At 58.9% G+C, this 26,003-nt stretch overlaps 11 protein-coding genes across 11 annotated transcripts; 9 read left to right on the top strand and 2 right to left on the bottom strand.

Annotated features, from left to right (window-relative positions):
- Nucleotides 1-92: 92 nt before the first annotated feature.
- On the bottom strand, nt 93-1,400 carry BDZ90DRAFT_240798 (hypothetical protein). Its single transcript, XM_025507382.1, has 2 exons — nt 668-1,400; nt 93-590 (listed from the first exon to the last, which is right to left on the bottom strand). The coding sequence occupies exons 1-2, from the start codon at nt 916-918 to the stop codon at nt 404-406; spliced, it is 438 nt and encodes a 145-aa protein (XP_025361694.1). The 5' UTR covers nt 919-1,400; the 3' UTR covers nt 93-403.
- A 752-nt stretch (nt 1,401-2,152) lies between these two features.
- Nucleotides 2,153-4,060, top strand: BDZ90DRAFT_232640 (isocitrate lyase). Its single transcript, XM_025506330.1, has 2 exons — nt 2,153-2,280; nt 2,358-4,060. The coding sequence occupies exons 1-2, from the start codon at nt 2,209-2,211 to the stop codon at nt 3,903-3,905; spliced, it is 1,620 nt and encodes a 539-aa protein (XP_025361693.1). The 5' UTR covers nt 2,153-2,208; the 3' UTR covers nt 3,906-4,060.
- Nucleotides 4,000-4,677, top strand: BDZ90DRAFT_185269 (hypothetical protein). Its single transcript, XM_025503813.1, has one exon. It carries the CDS (start codon nt 4,095-4,097, stop codon nt 4,563-4,565), a length of 471 nt encoding a protein of 156 aa, XP_025361692.1. The 5' UTR covers nt 4,000-4,094; the 3' UTR covers nt 4,566-4,677.
- A 381-nt stretch (nt 4,678-5,058) lies between these two features.
- BDZ90DRAFT_185530 (hypothetical protein) lies at nt 5,059-6,998 on the top strand. The gene is made up of 2 exons (XM_025503815.1): nt 5,059-6,835; nt 6,892-6,998. Exon 1 carries the CDS (start codon nt 5,400-5,402, stop codon nt 6,642-6,644), a length of 1,245 nt encoding a protein of 414 aa, XP_025361691.1. The 5' UTR covers nt 5,059-5,399; the 3' UTR covers nt 6,645-6,835; nt 6,892-6,998.
- Nucleotides 6,999-8,171: 1,173 nt separating this feature from the next.
- BDZ90DRAFT_220682 (MFS general substrate transporter) lies at nt 8,172-9,819 on the top strand (the record flags this gene model as incomplete). Its single annotated transcript, XM_025504444.1, has 2 exons — nt 8,172-8,308; nt 8,385-9,819. 2 exons carry the CDS (start codon nt 8,172-8,174, stop codon nt 9,817-9,819), a joined length of 1,572 nt encoding a protein of 523 aa, XP_025361690.1.
- A 421-nt stretch (nt 9,820-10,240) lies between these two features.
- On the top strand, nt 10,241-11,628 carry BDZ90DRAFT_272118 (Aldo/keto reductase; the record flags this gene model as incomplete). The annotated part of the gene is made up of 6 exons (XM_025508767.1): nt 10,241-10,277; nt 10,347-10,543; nt 10,622-10,912; nt 10,989-11,097; nt 11,176-11,516; nt 11,587-11,628. The coding sequence occupies 6 exons, from the start codon at nt 10,241-10,243 to the stop codon at nt 11,626-11,628; spliced, it is 1,017 nt and encodes a 338-aa protein (XP_025361689.1).
- Nucleotides 11,556-14,086, top strand: BDZ90DRAFT_185283 (hypothetical protein). Its single transcript, XM_025503814.1, has one exon. The coding sequence runs from the start codon at nt 11,667-11,669 to the stop codon at nt 13,764-13,766; it is 2,100 nt and encodes a 699-aa protein (XP_025361688.1). The 5' UTR covers nt 11,556-11,666; the 3' UTR covers nt 13,767-14,086.
- Nucleotides 14,087-14,694: 608 nt separating this feature from the next.
- BDZ90DRAFT_260748 (DUF300-domain-containing protein) lies at nt 14,695-16,882 on the top strand (the record flags this gene model as incomplete). The annotated part of the gene is made up of 2 exons (XM_025508290.1): nt 14,695-15,400; nt 15,540-16,882. The coding sequence occupies 2 exons, from the start codon at nt 14,695-14,697 to the stop codon at nt 16,880-16,882; spliced, it is 2,049 nt and encodes a 682-aa protein (XP_025361687.1).
- BDZ90DRAFT_253031 (FtsJ-domain-containing protein) lies at nt 16,870-19,887 on the bottom strand. Its single transcript, XM_025507780.1, has 2 exons — nt 19,821-19,887; nt 16,870-19,752 (listed from the first exon to the last, which is right to left on the bottom strand). Exons 1-2 carry the CDS (start codon nt 19,853-19,855, stop codon nt 16,965-16,967), a joined length of 2,823 nt encoding a protein of 940 aa, XP_025361686.1. The 5' UTR covers nt 19,856-19,887; the 3' UTR covers nt 16,870-16,964.
- Nucleotides 19,888-20,219: 332 nt separating this feature from the next.
- On the top strand, nt 20,220-22,577 carry BDZ90DRAFT_260746 (translation initiation factor eIF-3b; the record flags this gene model as incomplete). The annotated part of the gene is made up of 3 exons (XM_025508289.1): nt 20,220-20,266; nt 20,358-20,543; nt 20,615-22,577. 3 exons carry the CDS (start codon nt 20,220-20,222, stop codon nt 22,575-22,577), a joined length of 2,196 nt encoding a protein of 731 aa, XP_025361685.1.
- Nucleotides 22,578-24,209: 1,632 nt separating this feature from the next.
- BDZ90DRAFT_232630 (hypothetical protein) lies at nt 24,210-25,738 on the top strand. The gene has a single exon (XM_025506329.1). It carries the CDS (start codon nt 24,221-24,223, stop codon nt 25,421-25,423), a length of 1,203 nt encoding a protein of 400 aa, XP_025361684.1. The 5' UTR covers nt 24,210-24,220; the 3' UTR covers nt 25,424-25,738.
- Nucleotides 25,739-26,003: the final 265 nt, after the last annotated feature.

Below are 26,003 nucleotides of genomic sequence, written 5' to 3'. Positions count from 1 at the left end.
GAGGCAAGCTGGAGCACGGGTCGGGTCGCGGTGGTCATCATGAGACCGAGAGGACTCAGTGGCGCTTTAAAGAAGTGCCGAGTGGGATAGATGTGCAAGCAGTGCCATGGGAGGAGCGAACGATCGCGAATGCGGCGAAGCAGGAATGTCCGTGGTTCGCACAGCGGCGTCGGACGAGGCAGCCGGCTCGCGGCTCAGAGTCGTCAACGAGAGGATCGCTGAGCTACCTCGTCGCTGCCCGAAATGTTGACGTCGCTGCCCATCGATCAGATCGATGCCACAGCTTGGTAACCTTTCTGTCGCCTGCCTCGACGTGAGGGGGTCTCTCCCCTCGCTTCTCTCTCTCTCTCTCTCTCTCTCCTCTCTCTCTCTTTCTCTCTCGCACTCTCGCAGCGTGGACGGCTCAAAGTTGATGTTGATTGTACAAGGAGACGAAGGTGGCGACGTGACAGTGTTGCCGTCGCCGACCACGCAGAGCTGTCAACAAGCAGTCCCTTTGTGGCCTCGTGATGATGATGTGTGCTGAGAGACAAGGTAAACAGAATGCGCAAAGCCGAGCCAGGTATTGGCTGATGCTTAACGCAAGCGGCTATGGTGCGAGCGAGGGTACTTAGGGTCAGTTGTACTGTTCTTCATGACGACGACGTCTGCCTCCTCGCCAACTCACCGAGCCTCACGCTCCGACTCGAGGAGAGCAAGGATGTCGTCCTCCTTGACGGGGCCCTTGACGTTTCGGATCATGGAGCGGTTGCCGTCCTCAGGGCCCATGAGCTCGACACGGACTTGGATGACACCACCGCGAGAGCCGGTACGGCCGAGCACCTTGGTGACCTGCGAGGTAGAGGGGCGGTATGGATGTGAGTGAGGATGTCCGGGAATGCGTGGGATAGAAGTTCGGAATGACCAAGCAATCATCATCTGGCTGCTCGACGACGACGAAGAGCAGCAATACGAGCTTCAACGAGCGATGCTCTTCAAGCGCAGTATTCTGGCTAGAAATGCGAGAGCATTGCCTGGAGCAGTCTCCATGCCTCTCGTCAACCCTCATCCTCCCATTGCCAACTCCAGCTTCAAATCGTCTAGCCTCAGTAGAGGTTGCTCGCTCTCGTGACGGAGCATACGTCTACCTCTTGAGCCATTGCGCAGACGCTGATAGCAGCAACATCGACGGTGCTATCGCCTCCCGATGAGGCCGACACCGTCGCAGTCCTTCGACCAGCATGGGCGGCTATAACTTTCGATCCCTCCGCAATTGTGTGCCGCCAGCCCCTCTATCACGATGAAGAAGATGATGTGTGCGTGCTCTCTTGGCAGACACTTACGCGAGCAAGCTTGACGGGGGTCTTGGAGGAGTCCATGTTGTGATGTGAGGGAGAGGTTAAGGTGGTGGTAGTGACGAGGGGAGGGAGAATCTCAAAGTCAGGCCAAGCGGGCGGACGCAGTGCCGTGTGGGCAGCGGCGGCGGCGGCTTGCAGGGCCAAACTCAGTCCGCTGGTTGGGTCCGCAGCGCGCGAAGAAAGCGAAACCGGAACGGAGAGAGTGAGGCAGCTAGTCTGGCAAATACCGTGACGCCTGACGTTTGCGTACCACCACATACCATCCTCGTCGTGAATTCGACCACATTTCACCAAGCGCGACAGGATCGTAGCTGTCATTTGCACTTTCTGCTCAATGCTCTGTGTCATCAGCCGCCGTTGTTCGGCAGGGTGTGCGTCCCCGATGATAATGACTCGCGTTTGGCGTCTTTGACTCACAACGGTGGGCAAAAGCTTGCCCAGTGTCGCACGTCATTCCTCTCGCACCTTGCTGCTGCTTTTTGTGAGCGTCTCAATCGTCGTCACTGGCGATCGCCGCCATGGTATCGTCGAGCGGGCGTCGACGGACTTGACCATTGCTCACGACTGTGCCACGTGTTGTATTTCCGTCAGAGGCCGGCAAATGGACGGCGTGAAGGCGTGAAAGGGTGGCCAGGCAGCAACGGCCGCACCGTCGCGGGAAGCCCTGCAGCAGCGAATGCGGGGTCCGGCCCAGGGAGAGGCGTGAGCCGGGCGGCCGAGGACAATGGGTGATGCCTGCCTGTGTACGGGGTCGACGGCGATCCAGGTAATATAAGACCTCAGAGCAGCAACGGAGGTTCGCCTTTTCAACTCCCTCGTCACCATCCCTGTCATCCTCATCTAGCCTGACAAGCATCGATACGTAGCCAGCATGCCATCCGCAAACGACGCAGAGGGACAGCAGTTCCAGCAGGACGTCCAGGCCGTAGAGCAGTGGTGGAAGGTGAGTCGGCGCGGCCGGGCCAACGCAAAGCTCTCCCAACTGGTCGTGATCTCACAGTCTCTTCCCAACGCCCGCAGTCACCACGCTTCGCTCGCACTAAGCGCCCCTTTACCGCTGCCGACGTCGTCTCGAAGCGCGGTACCATTCCCCTCCACTACCCCTCGAACCAGCAGGCCAAGAAGCTTTGGGCCACCCTCGAGGGCCACGCCCGCAATGGCACTACCTCTCACACCTACGGTGCCCTCGACCCTGTTCAGGTGACGCAGATGGCCAAGTACCTCGAGACCGTCTACGTCTCTGGCTGGCAGTCGTCGTCGACGGCCTCGAGCACCAACGAGCCCGGACCGGATCTCGCAGACTACCCCTACAACACTGTCCCCCTCAAGGTCGAGCACCTTTTCATGGCTCAGCTCTTCCACGACCGCAAGCAGCGCGAGGCTCGTACTCGCATGACACCCGAGGAGCGATCCAAGAACGCACCCGTCGACTACCTTCGCCCCATCGTCGCTGACGCCGACACGGGACACGGCGGTCTTACGGCTGTCATGAAGCTCACTAAGCTCTTTGTCGAGAAGGGAGCCGCTGGTATTCACATTGAGGACCAGGCTCCTGGCACGAAGAAGTGCGGTCACATGGCAGGCAAGGTGCTCGTGCCCATCTCTGAGCACATTAATCGCCTTGTCGCCATTCGCTTCCAGTACGATGTCATGGGTGTCGAGAACCTCGTCGTTGCCCGTACCGACTCTGAGGCCGCTACCCTCATCACCTCTAACGTCGACGAGCGCGACCATGCCTTCATCTTGGGCTCCACCAACCCCGACCTCGAGCCCCTCGTATCCGTTATGACCCGCGCCGAGCGCGAGGGAAAGAATGGTGATGCTCTTGCTGCCATCGAGAGCGACTGGACCGCCAAGGCTAAGCTGCGCCTCTTCACCGACGCCGTGGCTGACAAGCTGCGCGAGAAGGGCGGCAACGTCCAGGCTTTCCTCAACGAAGCGGCCAACAAGTCCAACCACGTCGCTCGCCAAATCGCCAAGAAGCACGGCGTCGACGCCTCATCTGGCTTCTTCTGGGACTGGGACCACCCGCGCACGCGCGAGGGCTACTACCAGTATCAGGGTGGAACACAATGCGCCGTCAACCGTGCCGTTGCATTTGCCCCGCACGCCGACCTCATCTGGATGGAGACCAAGAGCCCCATCCTTGCCCAGGCCAAGGAGTTCGCAGAGGGCGTGCGCAAGCAAGTCCCCGGCCAGTGGCTCGCGTACAATCTGTCCCCGTCGTTCAACTGGGACGCCGCCAAGCTGAGCGAGGAGCAGATGAAGAGCTACGTCTGGGACCTGGCCAAGCTGGGCTTCGTCTGGCAGTTCATCACACTCGCCGGTCTGCACAGCAATGCGCTCATCTCCGATCAGTTCGCACGAGCGTTTGCCACCGAGGGAATGAAGGCGTACGTCGGCGTCATTCAGCGAAAGGAGAGGGACATTGGCTGCGACGTCCTCACCCACCAGACCTGGTCCGGCGCCAACTACGTCGATGCACTCCTCAAGACCGTCACAGGAGGCGTAAGCTCGACCGCTTCTATGGGTGGCTACAACTCGGAGTCGCAGTTTGCGAAGAAGTAGAGGATGAGGAGAGGAGAAGGAAGAAGGTGTTAGAGCCTTAGTCGTGGGCTGCAGCGCGTGACGGGCGGTGGTCGCGATAGGGCGATTCTTCCGTCCGCCAGGCTCGTCTGTGTGACTCATACTTATTTCGATCCAATAGCTACACATGATATCTGTCCATTCGTCGCCTGCTTTGCATTGACCATCTTGATGCGAGCGCGAGGAAGCCTGGCTACGAAAGTTGGAAGAAGAGCTCATTGCGCTCGGCGACCTGGACCGAGGGGCCGTGCACGGGTGTTGGTCTGGGCGTGCGTCGAGCGCAGCCAACGCGGGAGATCAGTCGTTCGTTCAGGCACGATCCGCACATTGACTTTCTACCAATCACACCATCAAGAGCTGTTCCTCGACGATGCTGGCGGGCTGTGCTGTTGTGGCCGCCGAACAGGGCAGACGAGCTCTCAGCTCCTGGGTCGCTTCGCACCACCCACTTCTCCCCTCATCTGCTCAACTACCCACCCCTCCCTACTAACTCAACCTCAACCGCTAAACAAGCCACTGTGCACCAAACATCAAGACCCTGCGCCCAGAAGCTTCATTATCAAGCCCCTGGGCGCAGACTTGCCTAGCTCCCTGAACCTCTCATCGCGCAGTCATCTAGCCTCAGCGTTCCCCCGCCCATAGCCATCATCTTCGCCTCGTCTGCCAGAGCACGGCAACGGACAGTATCGGCGACGCTGCCCACTCATTGTCTCGTCGACACTATAGGCTATCTCTCACAACTGAGCTCTGCTATTGGATCCTCCACATTACGGCGTCGAGGGGTGCCCATCTGTTCCTTGGCCAAGACGACTAGCCAGCTAGCATACCGTGCCGTCACCACAGCCAAGAACCAGCCACAGCAGCCAATGCGCCCGCCGACGTGGCAACCTCCGCTGAACACCATCCTAGCCGGCAAGGACGAGGCTGTCGCTGAGCACCAGGCCGTGACGAGCCACGCAGGCAGGGTCGACACCTACATGGATGGATCAAAGACAGACCATGGGGTGGGCGCAGCCGCCGCTTGGCCGACGCAGGCTCTCTACCAGTTTGCTCCAAGTTCGCAACGTTGATCCTGTCCTACATGGCATTCCTGCAAGTCTGTCACGACACGACAAGGGGCTGATGTCGAAGAAGACCCAGCTGATATCGGCAAATGCTACGCACCTGGGACAATAAAGCTCAAAGACGCTTCCCTTAAGTACTTGCGCCGCTTCGTCGAGAAGTGGGTACGGCAGCAAGGTCACAGCCATACAGCGGATGCACTTCTCAAGCCTGGCGCCTCTACAATGCCACGCGAGTTCTGGCTCCTCTTCACCAGGGCTTGCTGCCTCAAGATCGGTCGCGACAGCAAGCATATCGCCGCCGAGCAGGCCGCCGGCAATGACGCCGCCTCCTCCTCGTCCCCCTTCGCATCGTTCGCCACCGCCGAGCATCGTCTTTTTATGACATTCTCGGCGTACAAGGCGGAGACGCAAAATGAAGTGCCCCGTGGCCTGCGCATCGAGTGCCACAGGTACCTCGACGGCACGCTGCGAGAAGAGTTGGATCTGGCGCCGACACAACGCCAGGCTTGGGCGACGTTCGCGGACATTCGCCGGTTCGTCGAGCAGGGCGTGTTTGGCCAGCAAGCTCCTCGGTGGAAGTGTGCGCGGGAGAGGGCGCAGGTGGTGCTCGTCGTTCTTCTCCTCGCCTTCGTCGGCTGCCGGCCCGGGGAGATCGCGGTGGCTAGAGGGTATGAGGAGGTCAATGAGGGATTGCGATGGGGCGATCTCGACTTCTGGCTCGTGGTTGAGAGGGGCTCCGCTCGGGTCAAAATGGACTCGACCATTCGCAGCCTCAAGGGGCAGAGGAGCACTGGGGCATACAGGACGCAGCCTCTCTACGAGGACCATTCGCTCCCTTTCTTCTGCGACGCCGTCCGTGTCGCCTTCTCCCTGGCGCTGCAGGACGATATCTTCGAGGACGCGACACTCTACGACTTGGCCAGCTACGATGAGCTCTCCAACAGCAACGCTCCACCTAGCAGCAACGGCGGCAGCGGCGGCGAGCTCCAGGAGGTCAAGCTCGTCATCAAGGCGGACAAGCTCGACCAGATGGTTTGCCGCCGGATCATCAAAGGCGGCGAGGGCTGGCTTGCTGATGACGTGGCGGGTTGGAGGGTTGGCGCTTTGGAGAGGGCCGTGGCGGATGCTGCGCTACGAGCGGGGTTGCCAGCCTTCACCTGCTACACGGTGCGCCGCTGCGTGGCGACGGCCCTCAACCGTCCGGACGTGCCAGAGGGGACTGCTCGCCGTATCATCGGCCATCAGCCCGGCACAAGGATGTACGAGCGCCATTATGTCTCCAAACGCATGGCGACCGACCGACCTGCAGGGCATCATGGCGCACTGCGAGGAGCAGCCCAGTGAGTTGGCGCCACGAGGGCTGCAGCGCAAGACCTACGCGCCCCTCACGGCTGAGCAGGCTCGCAGGGCCGAAGAGGCGGACGACGTCCTGGCGATCAACGTCAGCCTCAAGGATGCTGCCTACGCCAAGCTCGTCCAAGCGTATGGGACCACGAAGGCCGGTCATGGCAGCGAGCAGTACCAACAATGGGAGAACCTCGCCCAGATCGGCCATCTACCAACTTCTGTGCTTCTACACCGCGGCGACGCGGCGAAAGTTACTCAGCAAGCACATCCTCTACTTTGTATAAGAGAATGGCCTGTTGCAGCGTCGTAGTCATGGTCCAAGCCCCCGAGGTCGAGCCATTATTAGGATCCACTGACCGTGGATCTACATGACGTTCGGTCGACACCACCAAGAAATGCTGCTCGCCGAGCGCTCTCTCACCAATGTGCAGTTTTCGTATATTTTCTGGCGTCTGCAGTATCTTAATCGTTACATGCTTCTCGCCTAAGCAGTCGCTTCGTGTGAGTGAGCAGCTCTCTCCTCGTCAACAGCGCCGATCTCATTCTGCGCACCAAAGGCGTGTCCCTGCATTCGCTTCCCTTTGCCTGTGCCGATCCTCCCCACGCTCGGCTTCTGATGAACTTTACCGACCCGTAGCTCGACGCGCTGATTCCAAAGCTTCTTGGCGGGCCTCTGCGTATTCATCCTAGAGCAAAATCGGTGAGGATGACGTTGACTTCGGTGTCTTAGCGCACGCAACCTCATCGCAACCGCAACATTGGAGCCTCAGGGTGCGGGCGGGCGTCACGTCCGAGCCTACTCTTGTCAATCGCAGTCAGTCAGCGAACTTGCTGCATCGCCGTATCCAGATCAGCTGGGCCGACGCTCAGTAGGGAACTAGCAGAGTACGGCCTTCACGATGATGACGAGAAGAAGAGGCCGGTCGGACGGCTAATCGGACGATCTTTGCCGTGAGGGGAAGCTAGTCGCTACCACTGGTCCACTGGTCTACTCGCCCCATTGTTCGCACGCTTGCTCTACGACCCGCCGTCTTGGCAAGATGTGATCCCTTCGCGCCATTGGTTGCGCTGCCGCCGCTGGAGCGCTGCGACGATGCGGCGGCTGCTTGTGACGTCACTCGCAAGCGGAACCCTTGGAAACGAGACTCGCGCTCCTCTCCCGCCCCTCGCCTCATCGCATTTTGCGCTCCGTTTGAGCTGGACCATCGCGGAATCAGGGTTCAGCGAAAGGGGCGTGGGAGGAGTGAAGCAGCATCCAGCGACCGTGCTCCGATATTGCGAATGAAGGCAAGGTGACGCTCCGATCTGGACGCTAGGCAGTGATGCATTCGGGCGATGCGGCGGCGGCGGCGGGAGCGGCGGGAAGGTGAGTTCAGTCGGGCTAGACAATGCTATTGGGTCATCTCTCTGTATGTTTGAGTCGCCGAAGGACGTTGGACTACGAGCAGCCTGGCATCCTTTCTTTCCCTCTCATCTACAATCCTCAACGTATCCTCGACAAAGGTCTTGTCTTCTTTGGTTGCGGCATAAGTCTTGGTCAGCAAGCCACACCATCAACACGGGACTCGCATCAAGACTCATCTAGCAGACTCACCCAACTACACCGCAAGCGACCATGGTGGAAATGTCTGAGAAGGCGGCAGCGCCAGTGGCTGCCCACCAGGCACCCGACTACAACACGACGCCTCGGGGAGAGTCTGGCTCCGACTCGTCACAAACACACGCCAACGATGCAGCTGGCGATGACGCCTCGGGCGAGGACTCCAATGGCGAGAAGCATACGACGAAGCACGGCACGGGCAAGGGGCTCACCTTGACCCAGTCGCAAGTCACGCCTATGGAGGAAAGGCCAGAGGAGAAAATGAAGGGGACGGATGAAGCCCTGCCTAACCCTAGGGAAGACGGCAAGGTCGAGCTGACCGAGGAGGCTGGGTGGCACGCTACGGCCTACCCGTGGTCAACTGCAAAGAAGTGGTAAGTAGGCGCCCTCGAATAGTTGCCTTCTCGACGCCGTAGCTCATCCTTTCATTCCGATCGCGCTCGCTTGCAGGTGGATTCTCACCGTCATCTTCTCGGTCCAGATGTCCATGAACTTCAACACATCCGTCTGGCCAAACGCCATCGAGGAGGTCTCGTCCAAGTTCGGTGTCAGCAGCCAAGCAGCCCGCACGACGCAGATGATCTTCCTCGTTCTGTACGCCTTCGGCTCAGAGCTTTGGGCGCCCTTCTCCGAGGAGTTCGGTCGAAAGTGGGTGCTCCAAATCTCCCTCTTCTTGGTCAACATCTGGCAGCTGTTGGGCGTCTTCGCGCCCAACTTTGGCTCTCTGATCGTCGCACGAGGTCTTGGCGGTCTTTGCACGGCCGGTGGATCCGTCACACTGGGCATGGTCGCCGATTTGTACGACGTCGATGCACAGCAGTACGCTGTAGCCTACGTTGTCCTGTCCTCCGTCGGTGGTACTTCGGTCGGACCAGTCGTGGGTGGCTTCATCCAGAACTTCTCCACATACAACTGGTTCTTCTGGGTACAGCTCATCTTTGGAGGTGTCGTTCAGATCATCCACCTCCTTACGGTCCCCGAGACGCGTGCTACAATTCTCCTCGACCGCGAGGCCAAGCGCCGCCGTAAGGATGGATCGCACCCTAACATCTACGGTCCAAACGAGCTCAAGGAGAACCGACTTTCGGTCAAGGAGTTCGGCAACTATATCATCCGTCCCTTTGAGATGTTCGTCCGCGAGCCCATTGTGCTTTCGATGTCGCTCCTCTCTGGTTTCTCCGACGCCCTCATCTTCACCTTCCTCGAGGCCTTCCAATATGTGTACAAGCAGTGGGGCTTCCAGCCTTACCAGGTCGGACTCGCCTATGTGCCCATCAACATCGGCTACCTCTTGGGCTTCTTGTCCTTCCTGCCTATCTGCCACGCTCAGCGCAAGGTGCGCAGGAGTTTGGGATCTGATGCGCTGCAGCCCGAGGCTCGTCTTTGGTGGCTCCTCTACACGGCCCCTCTCGAGCCGATTGGTCTCTTTGGTTTCGCTTGGACATCCCTGGGTCCCCCTCAAGTCCACTGGATCGCCCCTATGATCTTCTCGACGCTGATTGCCATTGCCAACTACTCAATCTACATGGCTACAATCGACTACATGGTCGCGGCCTACGGCCCCTACTCGGCCTCAGCCACCGGAGGCAATGCCCTCGCCCGTGACTTCCTCGCAGGTGTATCCGCCATGTACGCCTCCCCGCTGTACCAGAACCTGGGACCCATGTCCCTTGAGTGGGCCTCTACCTTGCTGGGCTTCCTGGCCATCCTCGTCTGTATCCCCGTCTACATCTTCTACGCGAAGGGTCCCGAGATCAGGCGCAGGTCCAAGTTTGCCCAGTCGCTCGCCGCGGGCAGAAAGAAGCACGGCGGCCACCGCAACTTTGAGAACGCTCATGCTGAGAACCCGGGTCATCTCGAGGACCCTCCTTCGAATATCAACTAAGGGCGTGTGCGTTTGTTGCAGTAGAACGCCTCGCATCTGCTAGTACCCCTCCTGTCCCCTTTTCCTGTACAACGATTCTCGCTGGCTCTTTGCACTCGGAATAGTACACAGCTCTTTGCACTCGGAATAGTACACACGGCGTTGACGTCCCGGCACCATTAGTAGCTCGATGAGTGAGAGCGCGCCTCCCGCCTAGCCCACCCACCTTTACGTGCTCGACTCCACATCCATGCGTGATCCTTTTGGCCGTCCGTGCGCTTTTGCATTGCGTTGCGTTGCCGTCGTTGCCGAGAGCGGCAATCGACTCCGAGGAACAAGGCGGCCGCCCAGTAAGATGACGAGCTTGTGGTGCCTTCAAGCTTTGTCCCTTTCTTCCTCACTTCGATCATCGATTCCAGCACCAATCATCATCGACATCAGCATGGCTGGCGAGAAGACTAACATCAAGGTCGTCTTCGGTGAGTGAAGGCAGCGTCCAAGCTCACGATGCCCTCGCTGACTCCCCCGCCTCTCTCACTTGCCGGCAGGATGCATGACCTTTGGCAAGGAGGGTGCTGAGCAGAGCCGTGTCTTTGACCTCGAGACGGCGCAGAAGATCCTTGATACCTTCAAGAAGCATGGACATCGCGAGCTGGATACCGCTCGAGCGTACGGTGGAGGCTCGAGCGAGGAGATGCTCAAGAACCTCAAGGTCGAGGAGCAGGGCTTCCCCATTGCCACTAAGGTGAGCCAGCCACGGGATTCGACCTTGCCCGCTGTCGCTGAAGTCTCTTGAGCTGGTTTGCACCACTCACGCTCGCAGGTTTTTCCTTCGGCTCGCTTTCCCGGTGTGGTAGGCGGGAAAGCTTACGACCACACGAGAGCCGGCGTCCAGGAGGCTCTCAACGAGTCGCTGACTGCGCTGGGAACGGACAAGGTGGACCTCTACTACCTCCATGCGCCCGACAGAGAGGTCGACTTTGCTGAGACGCTCGAGGCGATCAATGACGCGTACAAGGCGGGCAGGTTCGAGCGATTTGGCATTTCCAACTTTAAGGTTGATGAGATTGAGAAGGTTGTTCAGATCATCCAGGAGAAGAAGTATCCTTTCAAGGTAAGCGAGCAGAGTCGGAGAAAGTGGTTTCATCTGTGCGCAGCTGACATGCTGCGACTTTCTCTTTGCTCGACAGGTCTCCGTCTATCAGGGCTTGTACAACGCCGTCACCCGTACGGCCGAGCCTGAGCTCATTCCGACACTGCGCAAGCACAATATCAGCTACTACACATACAACCCTCTTGGTGAGTGCGACCAGCGTATCGCACGTAATGTCCTGTACAGCTGACCTCTTGCTTTCCTTCTTCATCGCCCTTCGACAGGAGGCGGTTTCTTCACGGGCCGCATCAAGTCTCCTGATGACGTAGTGGAGTCCGGCTCACGCTTCGACGCCAATCGCACCCAAGGCCAGTCATACCGCAAGCGCTACTATCGTGACGAGTATTTCCAGGCCATCAAGATCGTCTCGGACGCGGCGGACAAGGCCAAGCTGAGCATGGCCGAGGTGGCCCTCCGCTGGATGCAGCACCACTCCAAGCTGGACCGCAAGTACGGGGATGGGATTATCATTGGGGCGAGCTCCCTCTCCCATATCGAACAGAACCTGGTCGACTTTGAAAAGGGCCCGCTGCCTGCAGATGTGGTCAAGTCGGTTGATGAGGCGGTGAGTTGCGCGAATCTGGTGAGAATCGAGAGACCAGGGTGCTGATGTGTTCCCCCTCGATTGCCCGCAGTGGGAGACTGTCAAGCCCAATGCTCCCCCTTACCACTTCTGATGCTTCACATACCACTTTGATGCTCGCCATCCATCTTGATGACAAAATCTCATCCGCCTCTCTCACCCACCCGTGTCAGCTTGTCTCGCCTGCTTGCGACGCGCTTCTCCGCGGCCGTGCCCCCGTCGCTCAATCGATTGCCGCTCAGCAAGCGACACTTGGCTCGCACGCCGTCTGCCGACAAGTCGAGTCGGTCTGATTGCGCTCACGCTCCCTCACTTGTTGCTTTCGCTTCTTCCCTTCCATCCTCTCACTCCGCCCCCTCACACGCTACTATGAGCGTAGCAGCGAGGAGCGCTCCTAATCCCGTTACCATCCCCGTAGACCCCTGGGACCTCGAGTACGATCCATCCGCGGCTGCCATCGACGTGGGCCCTCCTTCGCCTTGCACCCGCTCATCTTCGCCCGCCTCGTCATCTTCCTCCAACCCGCCTTCCTCACCCGGTGATGTAGACGCCCCTCACTCGCCCACCCTGCCCACTTCGTCAACACCGCCCTCGATCAACTCGCCTCCATCGATGCGCCTCAGTGTAGTCGCACCACCTGAGCCACTACTACCTCAATCCCCCGTAGCGGCAGCGGCAGCGGAGGTGCCCACAACCCCTCCCCACTCAATGTCAACATCGCAGAACCTCTACCCTCACCGTATCAACCATGGCTTCATCTCAGACCAAAGCTTCCGTATCAGCGACGCCGGCAGCGAATCTTCTTCCTCCAACTCAAGCCCGCTTGCTCAGCGCTCTTCGTCGCTCAGTAGACTTGCTCCTGGTATGGGATTCGACCTGAGCCAGTCGATGCAAGTGCCGGGGGACAAGAGCATCGAGGAGAGTGAGGAGGATGCTCAAGCCGTCTCGGCCATCCTGCCGAGCACCAACATCATCCCGGCGACCCCATCACCAGCCGAGAGGGGCATACAAGCCTTGCCGCCCTTGAGTCCAGTCGCCGAAGGTGACAGCCAGGACCACCTGAGTGACAAGCATCATCAAGACGATTGCGGTGAACACCTGGGTGACACTGCACAAGAGCTCTTCCTCACTCCGCTCATGCCCCGCAGCGGGTCCACTTCGTCTACCACCTCCTCCAACCCGTCTTCCATGGCCAGCAAGGCATCCGGATCCGGTTCCGCCTCTACTTGGTCAAGCCTACCATCCTCGTCCACCTTTGGACACTCGATATCCACAGGCTTAAGCTCGATCGCTTTTGCCCACAGCTATCCGCCTCTGCCCCTTGGCGACGTCCAAGAGCTCAAGAGGGGCGTCCATGATCTGACTACCCCCGAGATGGATGGTCAGATCAAGGTCAACCGCAGCGATGATGACAAGACGGCTCACCATAACTCGCAGCCTTTTGTCCTCCTGGGCCCTGAAGATCAGCTTGCCGGGGCGCCACTCAACGCCGCACCCACATTGCTGAACGGCCCCTCCTCGACTTCTCCTGCTTCCCCTTGCTTCACCCACAGCAACCACTCCAGCCAAGCAACGACACCTCTCGCTCACGTGCCCACAGTCGACATCACCGCCATCGTGGCCCAAGCGGTACGTACCGTCCTTGCCGACTTGGCCGAGCAGCGCACGGAGGAAGACGAGCGTCGCAAGCAGGATGCGCGACAGCTTCTGATCTTGCTCAGGGAGGAGATGGTCAAGACTGCTGAGGCTGCTGTTGGAAGTGAGAGGCAGGAGACCCTGCACAGGACCAGGGCAGAGGGCAACGAGGGAGGCAGCAAGCTCTACGAGTCCGACACAAGCATGCACAAAGACAATGCCCTTCGGCAGCTCGATGCTCGCATAGTGCTTGACGTGCTGGACGAACGCGCTCAAAAAGTCAGAGGAGTGAGTCATCGAGCCACCCTCCGTGGCGCCACGCATGACGCTGACTGGCATCTTCATGCGCAGGTCCGCCTCCTCTCCTTGATGATTTTCGCCCTCCTAGCTATCCTGGCGATGACCGTCGCAAGCAACAGACGCCTTCAGCAATGCGAGGTACGCTCCGACTTTGTCCTCGATCAGAAGCCATCGGAGCAATATCAATCACGCCAGCAGCGTCTCCACCTAGATGATTTCGGTGAGCAGCCCGGCGGCCGCGTGCAATATTGGCCAGAAGGGGCGGCATGGGCTTTGAGGAGGTTGGGAGCTCTTTGAGTCGTCGAGGCGGAGCATCACATTGGACTGAATGGCGTCGAAAGGGAGTTGGCATTGTAGGAAGAAAGTAATCGACAAAGCTACCTTTTGATAGACGTGAAGAGATCTCGGGCTTCTGGAACCCGTTAGCGTCCCCCCATGTGGGCTCGACAAGGCGACGTCTGTTTGCGGGTGCCCTTGCGAGTGGCTGAGCGGGCAAAAGGGTAGATGAGGAGGTTTAAGCGTAGCAGAAGAGACAGGAGCCATAACGAGCTGGTATTGAAGATGCTTTAGCCATGACATTGAAGAGAGGAGCAGAAAGAGGAGAAAGGAGGAAGCGGCTGGCTGTGTTCACTTTTGGAGCCGAAGGCTGCGCCCCGCTGCCGCTCGCCGCTCGCCGCTCGCCGTTCACTCGCCGCCGGTAGATCGAGTTGAGACGCAGGACGGTCTCAGCAGCGGAGTGAGACGAGCTCTCTTTCTTTGGAGCCCTCGCCGAGCTCGCTTGACCTTCCCGCGTCCGTCAAGTGAAGTCATCGCAACGCAGCGCAAAAGGCCTCTTACAGTTCTCTTCTCCTCGTCCTCGTCCTTGTCCTCGTCCTCGTTCTCACCCTGCTCTTGCTACGGATTCCTCGGCCAGCTAGACTACATCACACTGCACACTTGCTCTCCTTCCTCGTCATCGTCCGCCCGATGTACCTCATTTGACGCCCTGGACGCCTGCATATACGCTACTGGTGCATCTCCTCGTCCGGTGTTTTGGTTTCTGCGAATAGCTACCTCTCGTCCCCTCACGACTTGCTACTTCAACCGACCCTTTGGCGGCAGTTCATTCTTCTACGCACAACTCAGCATCTCCCAGACTGGGACGGCGGATCGTCTAGTATCTCCTTCCCGTCGAGTGCTGCCGACGATTGCCTTTGGTGATTACTGATCCACGAGCACCATCAAGATGGTTCAAAAATGTCCTTCGATCAACGCGGCCGAGAGGGAGCAGGAGGACTTCTGGCAATCAGTATTCCATGGGGACTGGGATGCGCATCGCATCGGCTGGACCATAGCAGGTGCGGCTGCGGCCGTCACTCTCATCATCTCCCTCACCACAGTCATGGGACATGCCCTACACTTTCATAAGCCGGCACAGCAACGGCAGATCATCAGAATTCTGCTCTTCGCGCCCGTCTACGCAGTGGTGTCCTTCCTGGGCTACGTGTATTTCCGCGCGTACCAATACTTCGAGGTCTCCGAAACTGTCTACGAAGCAATCGCCGTAGCCGCTTTCCTGATGCTCTGCTTGGCCTATCTCGCCGATGGAGATGTCGTTCAAGAGCGTGCCCGCTTCGCTGCCAAGGACAAGACCAAGCTGCCGATCCCTCTGTGCTGTTTTCGCTACAGACCGAGCAAGGCCTACTTCCTCTATATCCTCAAGTTCTCCGTCGTACAATACGTCGTGATCAGGCCCCTCCTCTCCATTGCGGGCATCGTCACGGAAGCGTTCGGCTTGTACTGCAACGAAACCTACTCGTATAAGTATGCACACGTCTACATAACCGCAGTGGACTTCGCGTCAATCTCGGTGGCACTGATGGCCTTGATTGTGCTCTACGACTTGATCAAAAAGGATCTCAGTGGGCGTCGCCCGCTTGCAAAGTTCATGAGTGAGTAGATCAAGTCCTTGAAGTCCTTGTTTGCTCCACTACGCGCGCAACTGACCCCATCTACGCTTCACGACCACCTTCTCTTTCTCCCGTCACCATCTACCGCTCCTGCCCTCCAATTTGCGACTTCCTCCCTCAGCCATCAAGCTCGCAATCTTCTTCTGCTTCTATCAAAGTTTCGTCTTCTCCATTCTCCAGGATCACGGCGTAATTCGGGCCTCCCAATACTGGACCTCCACCAATGTAGCCGACGGACTCAACTCACTAGCTGTAACCCTCGAGATGGTCCTCGTTGCTGCCTTCCAAGCATGGGCATTCCATTGGGGAGAATATAGAGAGCACGGCAAGCAGCTACGCCGTGAAGAAGAAGAGATGGAGGCGTTGCAGCAGGAGAAGCTGCGCGAGGGCGGTGACGACGGTAGCGACCCACAGACGCAGACGCAGACGCCTCGTCGACGTCGCCGCGGACGGTATACCAATCCGCTTTACGCTATCTGGCTCGCTCTTTGGCTGGGGGACCTCTTCGCAGAGCTCTGGTACTCAATGCGATTCGCCTGGGATCGTATGCGAGGGAAGGAGTATACCCAAGCGGACTATCGGTATGCCCTCGACACTGCCCGCGCCCAGAACGCCGAGAGCGCAGCGGCGAATGGTAGACATGCTCCAGACTCCGAGGAGTACGATCATTTCGCTGCTTTGAGTGCAAGCCCGAGATTGGGCGACGCTACAATAGGCCGCACTCGCACGGGCTTGACGACCACCTCAGCTGCTTCAGCAGGGACGAGACTTGGGCAGGACAAGTCTGCTGGTCTGGACTTCCAGCATATCTTTGCCGCTGCAGCTGCTCGGCCAGCTGGCGCGGACGGTGATGAGGGCGACGTAAGGGGAAGTGAGAGTCGGGCGGCTCCCTCATCATTTGGGACGCCTGCAGAGTACTCGCCCCGACAGCAGCATCAGCAGCCACTCTGGGGCAACCAGCAGCAGTACCAGCAACGGCAGCCTCAATACCAGTACGAGGACTCAGCAGCGGGCATGTACGACATGCAGGATATGAGAAGAGGCGGCCCCACTCTGGCGGGCTACGGCTCGTACGACACCCGTGGCTATGCACCGCAGCAGCAGCAGCATCAGCCCCAACCAAGCGCAGGCGCTTGGAGTGGCCGATTCGCAGGCAGCTCAGCCGCTTCAACACCGATATCGACCGCGGCCTTCCCCCAGCCTCCCTCGTCAGCAGCGAGATGGACAGAGGGAGATGACACGCTCGTGAGTCGCGGGTACGACGATGGACGCTACCAGCGGATCCCATACCGGACGGCGGAGCCATCTGGCGCTGGCGATGCTCATCTATACAATGCTGCTCAGCTGAATGCACACGGACAGCAGCAGCAAGGACTATCTTCCGGATATCCTCAGGACGACGCTGCTCAAAGCGAGGCAGACAAGCGAATGAGTGTGCTAAGCTGGGAGCCGCAGGCAATGTAAATATGACGGTGCGAGTGAATGTAGTGATGCTGTATAAATTGGAGAATGTACAAGACGCCAAAGGCGGATCCGATCACGCTGATCAGCGGCCGCCACCTCCTCCATAGCCGTTCGGCACCCTCGGCTTTCCCTTGGTCCTCCCTCCATGCCCGCTACTCCTCTTCTTCCCATCACGCTTATCGATCCTCTTCTGCGCGCGAAGCTCCTTCTTCATGCGACCGTCGACCATCTTGAAGCGACCCTTGACGCCCTTTGGCCTACCCTTCAGTCCGCGATTCGGCCCCTTGGCAACGACAAGCTGCGTCTCCTTCCTCTTGGCCTTCGACCCGCCCTTCTGCAGCAACTTGGTGATGCTCTTCGCCTTGTCCCTCTGCGTCATCTCCCCATCCTCGTTTGCCAGCACGTCCTCGGCCTTCTTCTGTGCCTTGGCCATGCGCTGAGCCGCCTTGTACTTCTTACGCGCCTTCGCCTCGGCCACCTTCTTGATGGGTCGAGCATCGAGGGCCTTCTGACGCGCACGGAGAGCAGCCATGGCCTCCTTTGTGATGGGGATGTTGGCCTTCCAGTGCTTGCCCTCATCGTCGAGGAACCAGTCTGGCAAGTCGGACTTGTCCGTGAAATTCTGCTTGGAGAAGCCCGCGTTGATGAGGTCGGATTTGGTACGTTCTCTGTTGACAAGCTGCTGGGCCAGGGTCACGGCCTCGGCGGTCGTGAGACCGTGCTCGTCGATGAAGCGCTGCTTTTCGGCGTCGACGTCCAGGTCGGTGACGTGCCACTCTGAGTCGTCGTCGTCCTTTTCGCGTGGGACTACCTCGAAGTCGGACGCGGCATCTTCTTCCTCATCGCTTGGCTCCTCATCCTCGTCCTCGTCCTCCTCGTCCTGATCGACTTCGCTGTCATCCTCTTGCTCTTCCTCATCTTCGTCATCGTCAACATCGGCGCCGTCCAGGCCCGGCATTCCTTTGAAGAGCGGATTGTCGAACCAAATCGCGGCCTCCTTGCTCTGCCTCGCCTCTGCCGCCTTCTTGCTCTCCAGCGTGGTCACAAGGGATGACTCGTCCAGGTCGTCATCTTCCTCCGCCCGACTGCGCTTCGCTGCTGACCTCTCGACTGCGCGCAACTTTCCTTTGGCAGCAGCTCGTCGAGCCTTATCTGCCGCTGGCTCCTCCTGCTCATCATCGTCACTGAAGTCCGAATCAGAATCATCGACGTCGATGCGGCCCTTTCTGCTCTGCACGACATCGTACCCGCCCACGCTGCTTGCAGCGTCCGAGTCCTCCCCGTCATCATCGCCCTTGTTCTCCTGAATGCCGCCCCACTCCTCGAGGTCTTTGTTCTTGCGTCGCTCCTCCTTGGCGCGGAACTTTGCATCACGGTCGGACAGGTGGTTGCGATACTCCTCGTACATTCCGTCCATGTCGCCTTCGAGGCGGCGCAGACGACGCTCGCGCTCCTCGTCTGAGTCGAGTTCTTCCCCGTCCTCGTCGTCTTCGTTGTTCGAGATGGTCGTTGACTCTCCGCCATCGCTCTCCTCGTCGTCCTCGACGTCTAGCTGCGGCTTAGCCTTGGGTTTGCCTTGCGGCCCATTGCCCAGATCGAAAAAGTCTTCCGACCCTCCCTGCAATGCTGCGTCCCCTTGCTCCATACCAATGTCCATGGGCGTAGTCATCTGCAGCTGCATCTTCAACACCTTCTTCGCCCTCGCCTCATTCCGCCTTCTCCTCTCCTTGCGCAACTTGCGTTGCTCCTCCTCGGTCAAGCGCTCCAACTCCGCGTCCATCTCCTCATCCGAATCCATCGGCTCGAGCTCCTCCGTCTCGACCGTCTCCTGAACAGGCTGCGCTGCTTTGGGCGTCTCGATGCCCAGGTGCTCACGCATGGCCAAACGCCACTTCATGAGGTTGCGGAAGTCCTTGCGACCGAGTACCTTCAAATCCTCACAGTTGACGCGGATATCCTCGTTGCTTTCATGATGGTCGAGGAGTGCCTTGTCCTCTGGTGTCTTGAAAGTGATCTGATTGTACGTACCCAGCATCGAGACAGCGTCCGGCCCTCTGACAAAGTCCTGCGCAGTAATGGCCTTGAATTGCGTGTAGTTTCCCTCCTCATACCCGTCACGCTTGCGTCGCTTCTTCTCTGGCTCGAAGACGTTCGCGTGCGCATTGAGAGCGCTGGTGCCCTTCATCGCCGGATCGATACCTCCAGATGTACCCTCGCCTGCTGCCTCTTTGAGCGGCTCGAGGTCCTTGAAGACGTGCTGCGGGTCGAGGAACTTGGGGTCGATGCGACGGGGCGCCTTGAAGTCTTGGCAGACGACGAAGATTTCCGCAGAGACGTTACGGGAGGAAGGGGGCTTGGTGGCTTCCACTCTACGGAAGAGTTGATTGAATACCCACATCAGATTGTTGTAGTCCTTTGATCGGAAAACCTTTGTGACAAAGTGACCACCAGGGGCCAGGAATTCGACTGCGAGCTTGAGGGACTGGAGCACCAGCTCAGACTGAGTGTAGGCGTCCTGTACCCAAGCGGTACCGACATTCGGCGCACCGTCGTGCAGCACAATGTCCGCCTTCCAGTCTTTGAGGGTGGTTCGAAGCTCGTCTCTGCATTTGAAAGAGTTGATGTCCTCTGCGAAGGTGATGCAGCGTGGGATTGGCTTGATGGGTACGAGGTCGACTCCTACGATGAGCGAGTTGGGGGGCATGTGCTTGCTTGCTACTTGGAGCCATCCTCCAGGAGCAGCACACAAGTCGATACAGCAGCGAGCGTTCTCGAGGAAGTTGAACTTCTTGTTGAGCTGAACGAGCTTGAAGGCGGCACGAGAGCGGAAGCCTTGCTCCTTGGCTAGCCAGTAGAACTTGTCGAGACGGCTGCGCGAGAGGAGTGGGGATGTTCAGAATGATGTTAAGTCACCTCTACAATCGATGCACCTGCTCACCCCTTGGCCGTCTTCTTCTCCCTCTTCTTTGGCATGGCTATATGCGTTCTGTGGTGGTGATGAGCAAGTGGCTGAAGTCAAGCTGCGCCTCTGCGCCTCTGCGCCTCTTCCGTCCAAAATTCGAGTCGGTCGTCGTCGCCGTCGTCGTCGTCGCTGCATCTCCTCGTCCGTGGACCACGCGAGCAAGTCCGCCCCGCCGACTAAGTGAGTTCAGGTCGGTGCCGATTCGCCCTCAGGCTTGACCCGCGAAGAAAGTGTCGAGGCAGCACGAGAGAGGCGCCGCCTTCGCTACCACGAATCCACTACCGCCCTTCGTCTAGTCTTGTCCTCCTCTCGCTCCTCATCACGTCGCTCGACATGTCGACGTCGCAAGAGAAGCTCACAAATGGCGTGCACAACATGTCGCTAGACGACGAAGACATTGATTTCTCAGATATTGAGCAAAAGTCAGTCCAAGACAGCCAAGCCATCACGCGACAGCCTTCAAGGATCGCCCCAAGCTGAACTTGCGCTCTCTCTCTCTCTTCTTGCCCGCAGATACGCCGTACGATTCGACGAGGGACTCGACCACGTCGTAGTCATCGACAACGTACCTGTAGTAGACGACGCGAAGAAGGGGAAGCTCTTTGACATCATCCAGAAGCGAATCAAGTCGCAAGTCGGCGTCGATGTCGACAAGGAGCTCTTCCACATGCCTTTTGGCTCAGATGGCAACTCAAAGGGGTGAGCAAGCGTCCTTGCTACCCTGATACTCATCTTGATGATTCTGACCTATCCCTCCTCTCCCCGCTCAGTTACATGTTTGTCGAGCTCGCGAGCGCAGACGATGCCGCCTTGGCCGTCAAGACGCTCGATGGCTTCCCCCTCGACAAGCGCCATCGCTTCGCAGTCAACCGATTCAGCGACATCGAGGCTCTCGCAGACATCGATGAGAACTTTACAGAGCCTCAGCAGGAGGAGTACGTGCCTAATGAGCACCTTCGCTCATGGCTCCTCGATCCGCAAGGGCGAGACCAAGTCGTCATGTGCCGCGGTAACGAAGTCGCAGTAGCATGGCACAACCGCTCCTCACCGCCGCAAGTCATCGACTCAAGACCAGGATGGACAGAGTCATACGTTCAGTGGTCACCATTCGGTACTTTCCTTGCTACCCTCCACGGCCCTGGTGTTGCGCTTTGGGGTGGGCCGTCGTACAAGAAGTTCATGCGCTTCAGCCACCGCGGTGCTCGCCTCGTCGACTTCTCTCCATCAGAAAAGTACATGATCACCTGGTCGCACGAGCCCATCGCTGTGCCCGAGAATGCGCCTGTAGGACCTCAGCACTTCACCGCAGAGGACGAGGGCAACCGCGTAGCAGTATGGGAGGTCAGGACAGGACACCTTCTCCGCACCTTCCCTATGGCGCAGGATGAGAAGAAGGGTTTCCAATGGCCGATGCTCAAGTGGTCAGGCGACGACCAATACTGCGCCCAGGTGATCCCGGGCAAGCAGATCCGCGTCTACGAGGCTCCGTCAATGGGCCTCCAGGACAAGAAGAGCATCAACATCGAGGGTGTCGTCGACTTTGAGTGGTGTCCGCTTGGCGACAAGGATAGGGAAGCCATCGATGCCTGGGGAGACGGCTCGAACCCCGCAAAGGGAGCAAAGAAGCCGCGTGATAACATGATCGCTTTCTGGGTTCCCGAGGTTGCCAACCAGCCCGCACGAGCATCAGTCATGACCATTCCCAACCGCGAGATTGTTCGCTCCAAGAATCTCTTCAACGTCTCGGACTGCAAGCTTCACTGGCACCCGCAGGGCAACTACCTCTGCGTCAAGGTTGACCGACACACCAAGACGAAGAAGTCGATGTTCTGCAACTTTGAGATCTTTAGAATGAGGGAAAAGGACTTCCCTGTCGAGGTCGTCGAGCTCAAGGATCCCGTCACTGCTTTCGCTTGGGAGCCGCAAGGATCGCACTTCGCCGTCATCTCGAGCAACGACCCCAACCTGGGCATGACCGCACCCGGTATCACGATCAAGACGCAGCTTAACTTCTTCCACCTCGACCCCAAGAAGGGAGACTTCCGCCTCCTCAAGATGCTTGACAACAAGACGTGCAACACCGTCTTCTGGTCGCCCAAGGGACGCCATGTCGTCGTTGCGACGCTCGGCTCATCACAGAAGTTCGACCTCGAGTGGTACGATGTCGAGTTCAACGCCGAGATCCGTCAGGGTGCTGCACCCGTCGACCCGGCGGACGAGGTAAAGCTCATCGGCTCGGGCGAGCACTACGGTATCACCGACCTCGAGTGGGACCCCTCTGGCCGCTATGTGGCTACGAGCGCAAGTGCGTGGCGTCACTCCCTCGAGAACGGCTACGCAGTGTGGGACTTTAGAGGCCAGGAGCTGCAGAAGCACGTACAGGACCGCTTCAAGCAGATCCTGTGGCGCCCTCGCCCGCGCAGCCTGCTCAGCAAGGAGGACCAGAAGCGCGTGAGGCGCAACATCCGCGAGCTGGGCAAGCAGTTCGAGGAGGAGGACCTGGCTGAGGAATCCAACCTCGCGCTGCAGAACAAGGAGCTCTACTTGCGCGCCATCGATGAGTGGAAGGCATGGAGGGCATCAACCAAGGAGAGGCTGGAGAGCAAGAGGAAGGACATGGGTCTCCCTCCGCTGCCGAGTGTTTCGGAGCAGCTGGAGCAGGAGGCCGATCAGACTATCGAGGAGGAGGTCGAGGAGCTCCTCGAGGAGACGGAGGAGGTAGTCGTTGGGTGAGCGCGGCGCGCGTGCGGATGTCCTTCTTCATTTGGACCGTGTCACTTGATTGCTAGTCTATTCGAACATTGGCGCACCTGCGATCGCGCAAAGTAGTGAGCGAGAGCGTATGATGAGTCCGAGGTAGAGCTTGACCCCGCTCGGCAAAGGCGGAAGCGGCGCATGATTGAGGAGCGCGGACTGCGAGCGGAGAGCGGATAGGGGTCGACTTCAGCCTTTGCTTCCCCTCGGCCCCTATCGAAGGGCCCCTTAGTGTGCCAGTAATGGACAAGCTCCTTCATCTCCGATTCCGTGGTCGCTGCTGCCAAGGTGTTCTCACTCGGTAGCCCTCTCGCCTTGCCTGAGACCTGGCGGAAAGCCTCATCGGACTCTGCCTGGTACCACTACGCTCCTTCCCCCTTAATGACCCTAAACGACAGCAGGACATAAAAGACTATCACGACCACTTGACGACACAAACAGCCAGAAACCCTTCTCATCTATCTATCAACCCACGCACTCGCTCATCCTCGTCTCTTCGACCCACCATGGCATCAGTCGCCGCCCCCTCCCTCGCGCACGCGACGCCTTTCCCCAGCACGCAAGACGGCCTCGAAGACGGTATCAAGTCTCTCGCCCTCGTCGATGGCAGTACCGCCGCTACGCTCAGCTCTCTGCTACCAGATGGGGTGGAAAGCAATAATACTCATGAGACGACCGTTGAGATTCTTCTTTCGGAGGATCAATCCCAAGAAGCTCCCGTGAGAAAGGGTGGCCGATTGAGGCGCATCAGTCTAGGATTGTTCAGGAGGGGCGAGAGGGAGGGCAAAGGCGCACAGTCAGCTCCGACAACACCAACACAAAATCATTCAACTGGAGTTGTTTTCCCATCAAGACCGGTGAGCATGGAGCTCAAGGGACGGCGAAGTAGCTTTGACACTGGGAGTGCCTTTCACGAACAGCTCGAGGAGGATGAAGAGGAGGACGAGGAGGAAGAAGACGTGGAAAGCACATCGAGCAACGATGTAGCTCCGCTTCCTACACCTGAGTCGACGGCAGACTCAGCACAGAGCGCTCCCTTGCCCACCATCCAGCGGGCTAGTATGGAGGCTCTCAAAGCCGAAGCACGCAAAGGGGACATCGTACGGCGCGTCTCCTTCAGCCCGTCGACGGATCTCGCTGGGCATGCGAGGGCAGCTGCGCTTGCTGAGTCTCAGCGCAAAAAGAAGCAGGAGGAAAAGGAGAGGAAGAAGGAGGAGAAGGAGAAGAAGAACAACAAGAGGAAGAGCGCCGGCTTGACTAGTGCAAGTGCTGAGAGTCTCGTTGGGACACCAGAGGTGCGAGCACGCCGTTCGAGCCTTGCTCTACTGCGCCCGCGTGTCAGTCTGGACAGCGTAGCCTCGAGGCAGATCTGCATCGACGACGCCGGGATCCACACGCCTGTGCCACCAAGAAAGAGGCGACTATCCACCTCGTCCCTGAGCAAGAAGACGGCGCAGGCGCACAAGCATGCAAGAGCGCTTGAACAGCTAGTCAATGCTTCGTCCTCCAGCAGCCACTCGGGAGCTGCTCTTGTCGTAGGAGGCAGGGCTAAGGGCAAGGGCAAGAAGCACGGCGACGATGGTGTCAGCAAACGCCAGGTCAAGAAATTGAAAAAGGCGTTGATGGACGAGAAGCTCGCGCATGGAATTATTGGGGAGCTGCGGGCGATGGAGGTGGCCGAGGGTAGTGCCTCACGAAGCAGAGTACTGGAGATCGATGCAGACAAGGAGGTAGCTCCTGGGTCTCCAGAGTCTCTTAGCCCAGCGCAGGTGGCTCTTCAAGCAGCAGCTGCGGCTCCCGACGACGTCGCGATCAAGCCCGGCTTCGGGTTGCGATTGCGACGTCGGCTTACTTCAACCGCATCTGCCCCCACGGCCCCTCTCTCGACAAAGCCATCTCCTTCTTCTGCCGCCCCCACGCCGACGCGCTCTCGACCCGCACCACGACGAGCAGTATGTCTAGACTGCGACGAAGCAGAAGCAGAGCGACGCCACGAAGCGGCCGTCAACCCGCAAGTATCGAAAGCTGCTGCAGGCCACTCGGCCAAGAGCTCCACCCCTCAGACGGATCTCCTACTCGGCCTAGGCAACCGTATGAAAGCTCTCGGCTTCAGCTCGGGTGCTCTGGCGAGCTCTGCCTCCTTCAGCACCTCGAGCACAGCAGACCAAGTAGCCAAGCGTGACCTCTCAGCCCTTTCCAGCCTACAGAGCTCCTCAAGCGGCCCTGGCGGCCTCATAGGCGTTACAGCTCTGAACCTGCTCACCTCTCCGCCGACCGGCCTGCCCGGCGCAGCGATGTCCGCAGGCCTAGACGCAAGCGGAGCCCTTCCTGCGCTCAGCTCTCTCTCGCACTATGCAGTCCGCGCAAGCGGAAGTGATCTTGCTCTCCACCCACCACTGGACAGGATGGCCCTCTTCGTCCACTGGTGGGGATACGAGCTCACGCTCCCTGCCCCCACTATGTCCTACCTAGGGACGGCCCGCTCCGTCTCCGGGGCGTTCTTGAACTTCTTGTCAACTATGGTGGTGACGGGAGGCGTGCCTGAGATGCTCCCATTCATACGGTACATCAGCATGGCGATCGATGTGGAGTTCAAGGCCATTCAGCAGGCGGATAGGGGAAAGGGAGTGGTGCTTGCGGCTACGTGGGTCATACCGCTTGCCCTTGTGCCAAGAGCGTGGGATTTTGAGATGGGCGGTACAGCACCGCAGCCGCCAGCCACTACACCAGGGCAGGATCGCGGTAGTGAGACATTACCTCCGGCTGGTGCTCAGAAGACGACGCCCGTGACGCGACCTCGAAAGTCGTCGTTGATGAAGGGGTGAGCGAGTGCTTTCCCCACAGCTTCCCTTTGCGTTCTGCACCTCTTTTTTCGACCCCTTGCGCAATGTGATACCCTTGACTGTATGCTCTTCCCCATTCCCCACAATGCGCTCGATGACGCTCTCGTGCTTCATGCTAGCGCGCTACTTTGGGTAGCATCAAGCTCGATCTGATGATGTGGAGTCTTCGCAAGGGTGCGGCACTGCTGTCGCTTGTGCATCGATTTCGCCAACCAAGGCACGGGACGCGGAGCGGCTAGCGGCGACGGCGGCGGAGCGGGGAGTAATGTGCGGCCAAAGTGGATGAACGGCAGGTGGGCTGGGGCGGCAATCGAAAAAGAAGCTGTGCAAGTACCTGCGTGTGAGCGTGGGTGGGCGTGGGCGCGAGGCGTGATGAAGTGAGGCGACGAGACGAGCTGCCAGCCAGCCAAGCTCAGCTCGCTCAAGCCCGAGTCCAAGTCCCCGCTGCTGCTTGGCCCTCCCTCTCTCTCTCCGTGTCCAACACAAGGCTCCTCCTCTCTTCAGATCACCCGGTGACGACAGCGACGACGGCGACAGCGGCAGCGACGGCAGAGCTATTCTT

This window comes from Jaminaea rosea (assembly GCF_003144245.1).
Source record: "Jaminaea rosea strain MCA 5214 unplaced genomic scaffold BDZ90scaffold_8, whole genome shotgun sequence".
In the NCBI taxonomy this organism is placed as follows: domain Eukaryota; kingdom Fungi; phylum Basidiomycota; class Exobasidiomycetes; order Microstromatales; genus Jaminaea; species Jaminaea rosea.
This window is presented reverse-complemented; position numbering and strand designations above follow the sequence as displayed.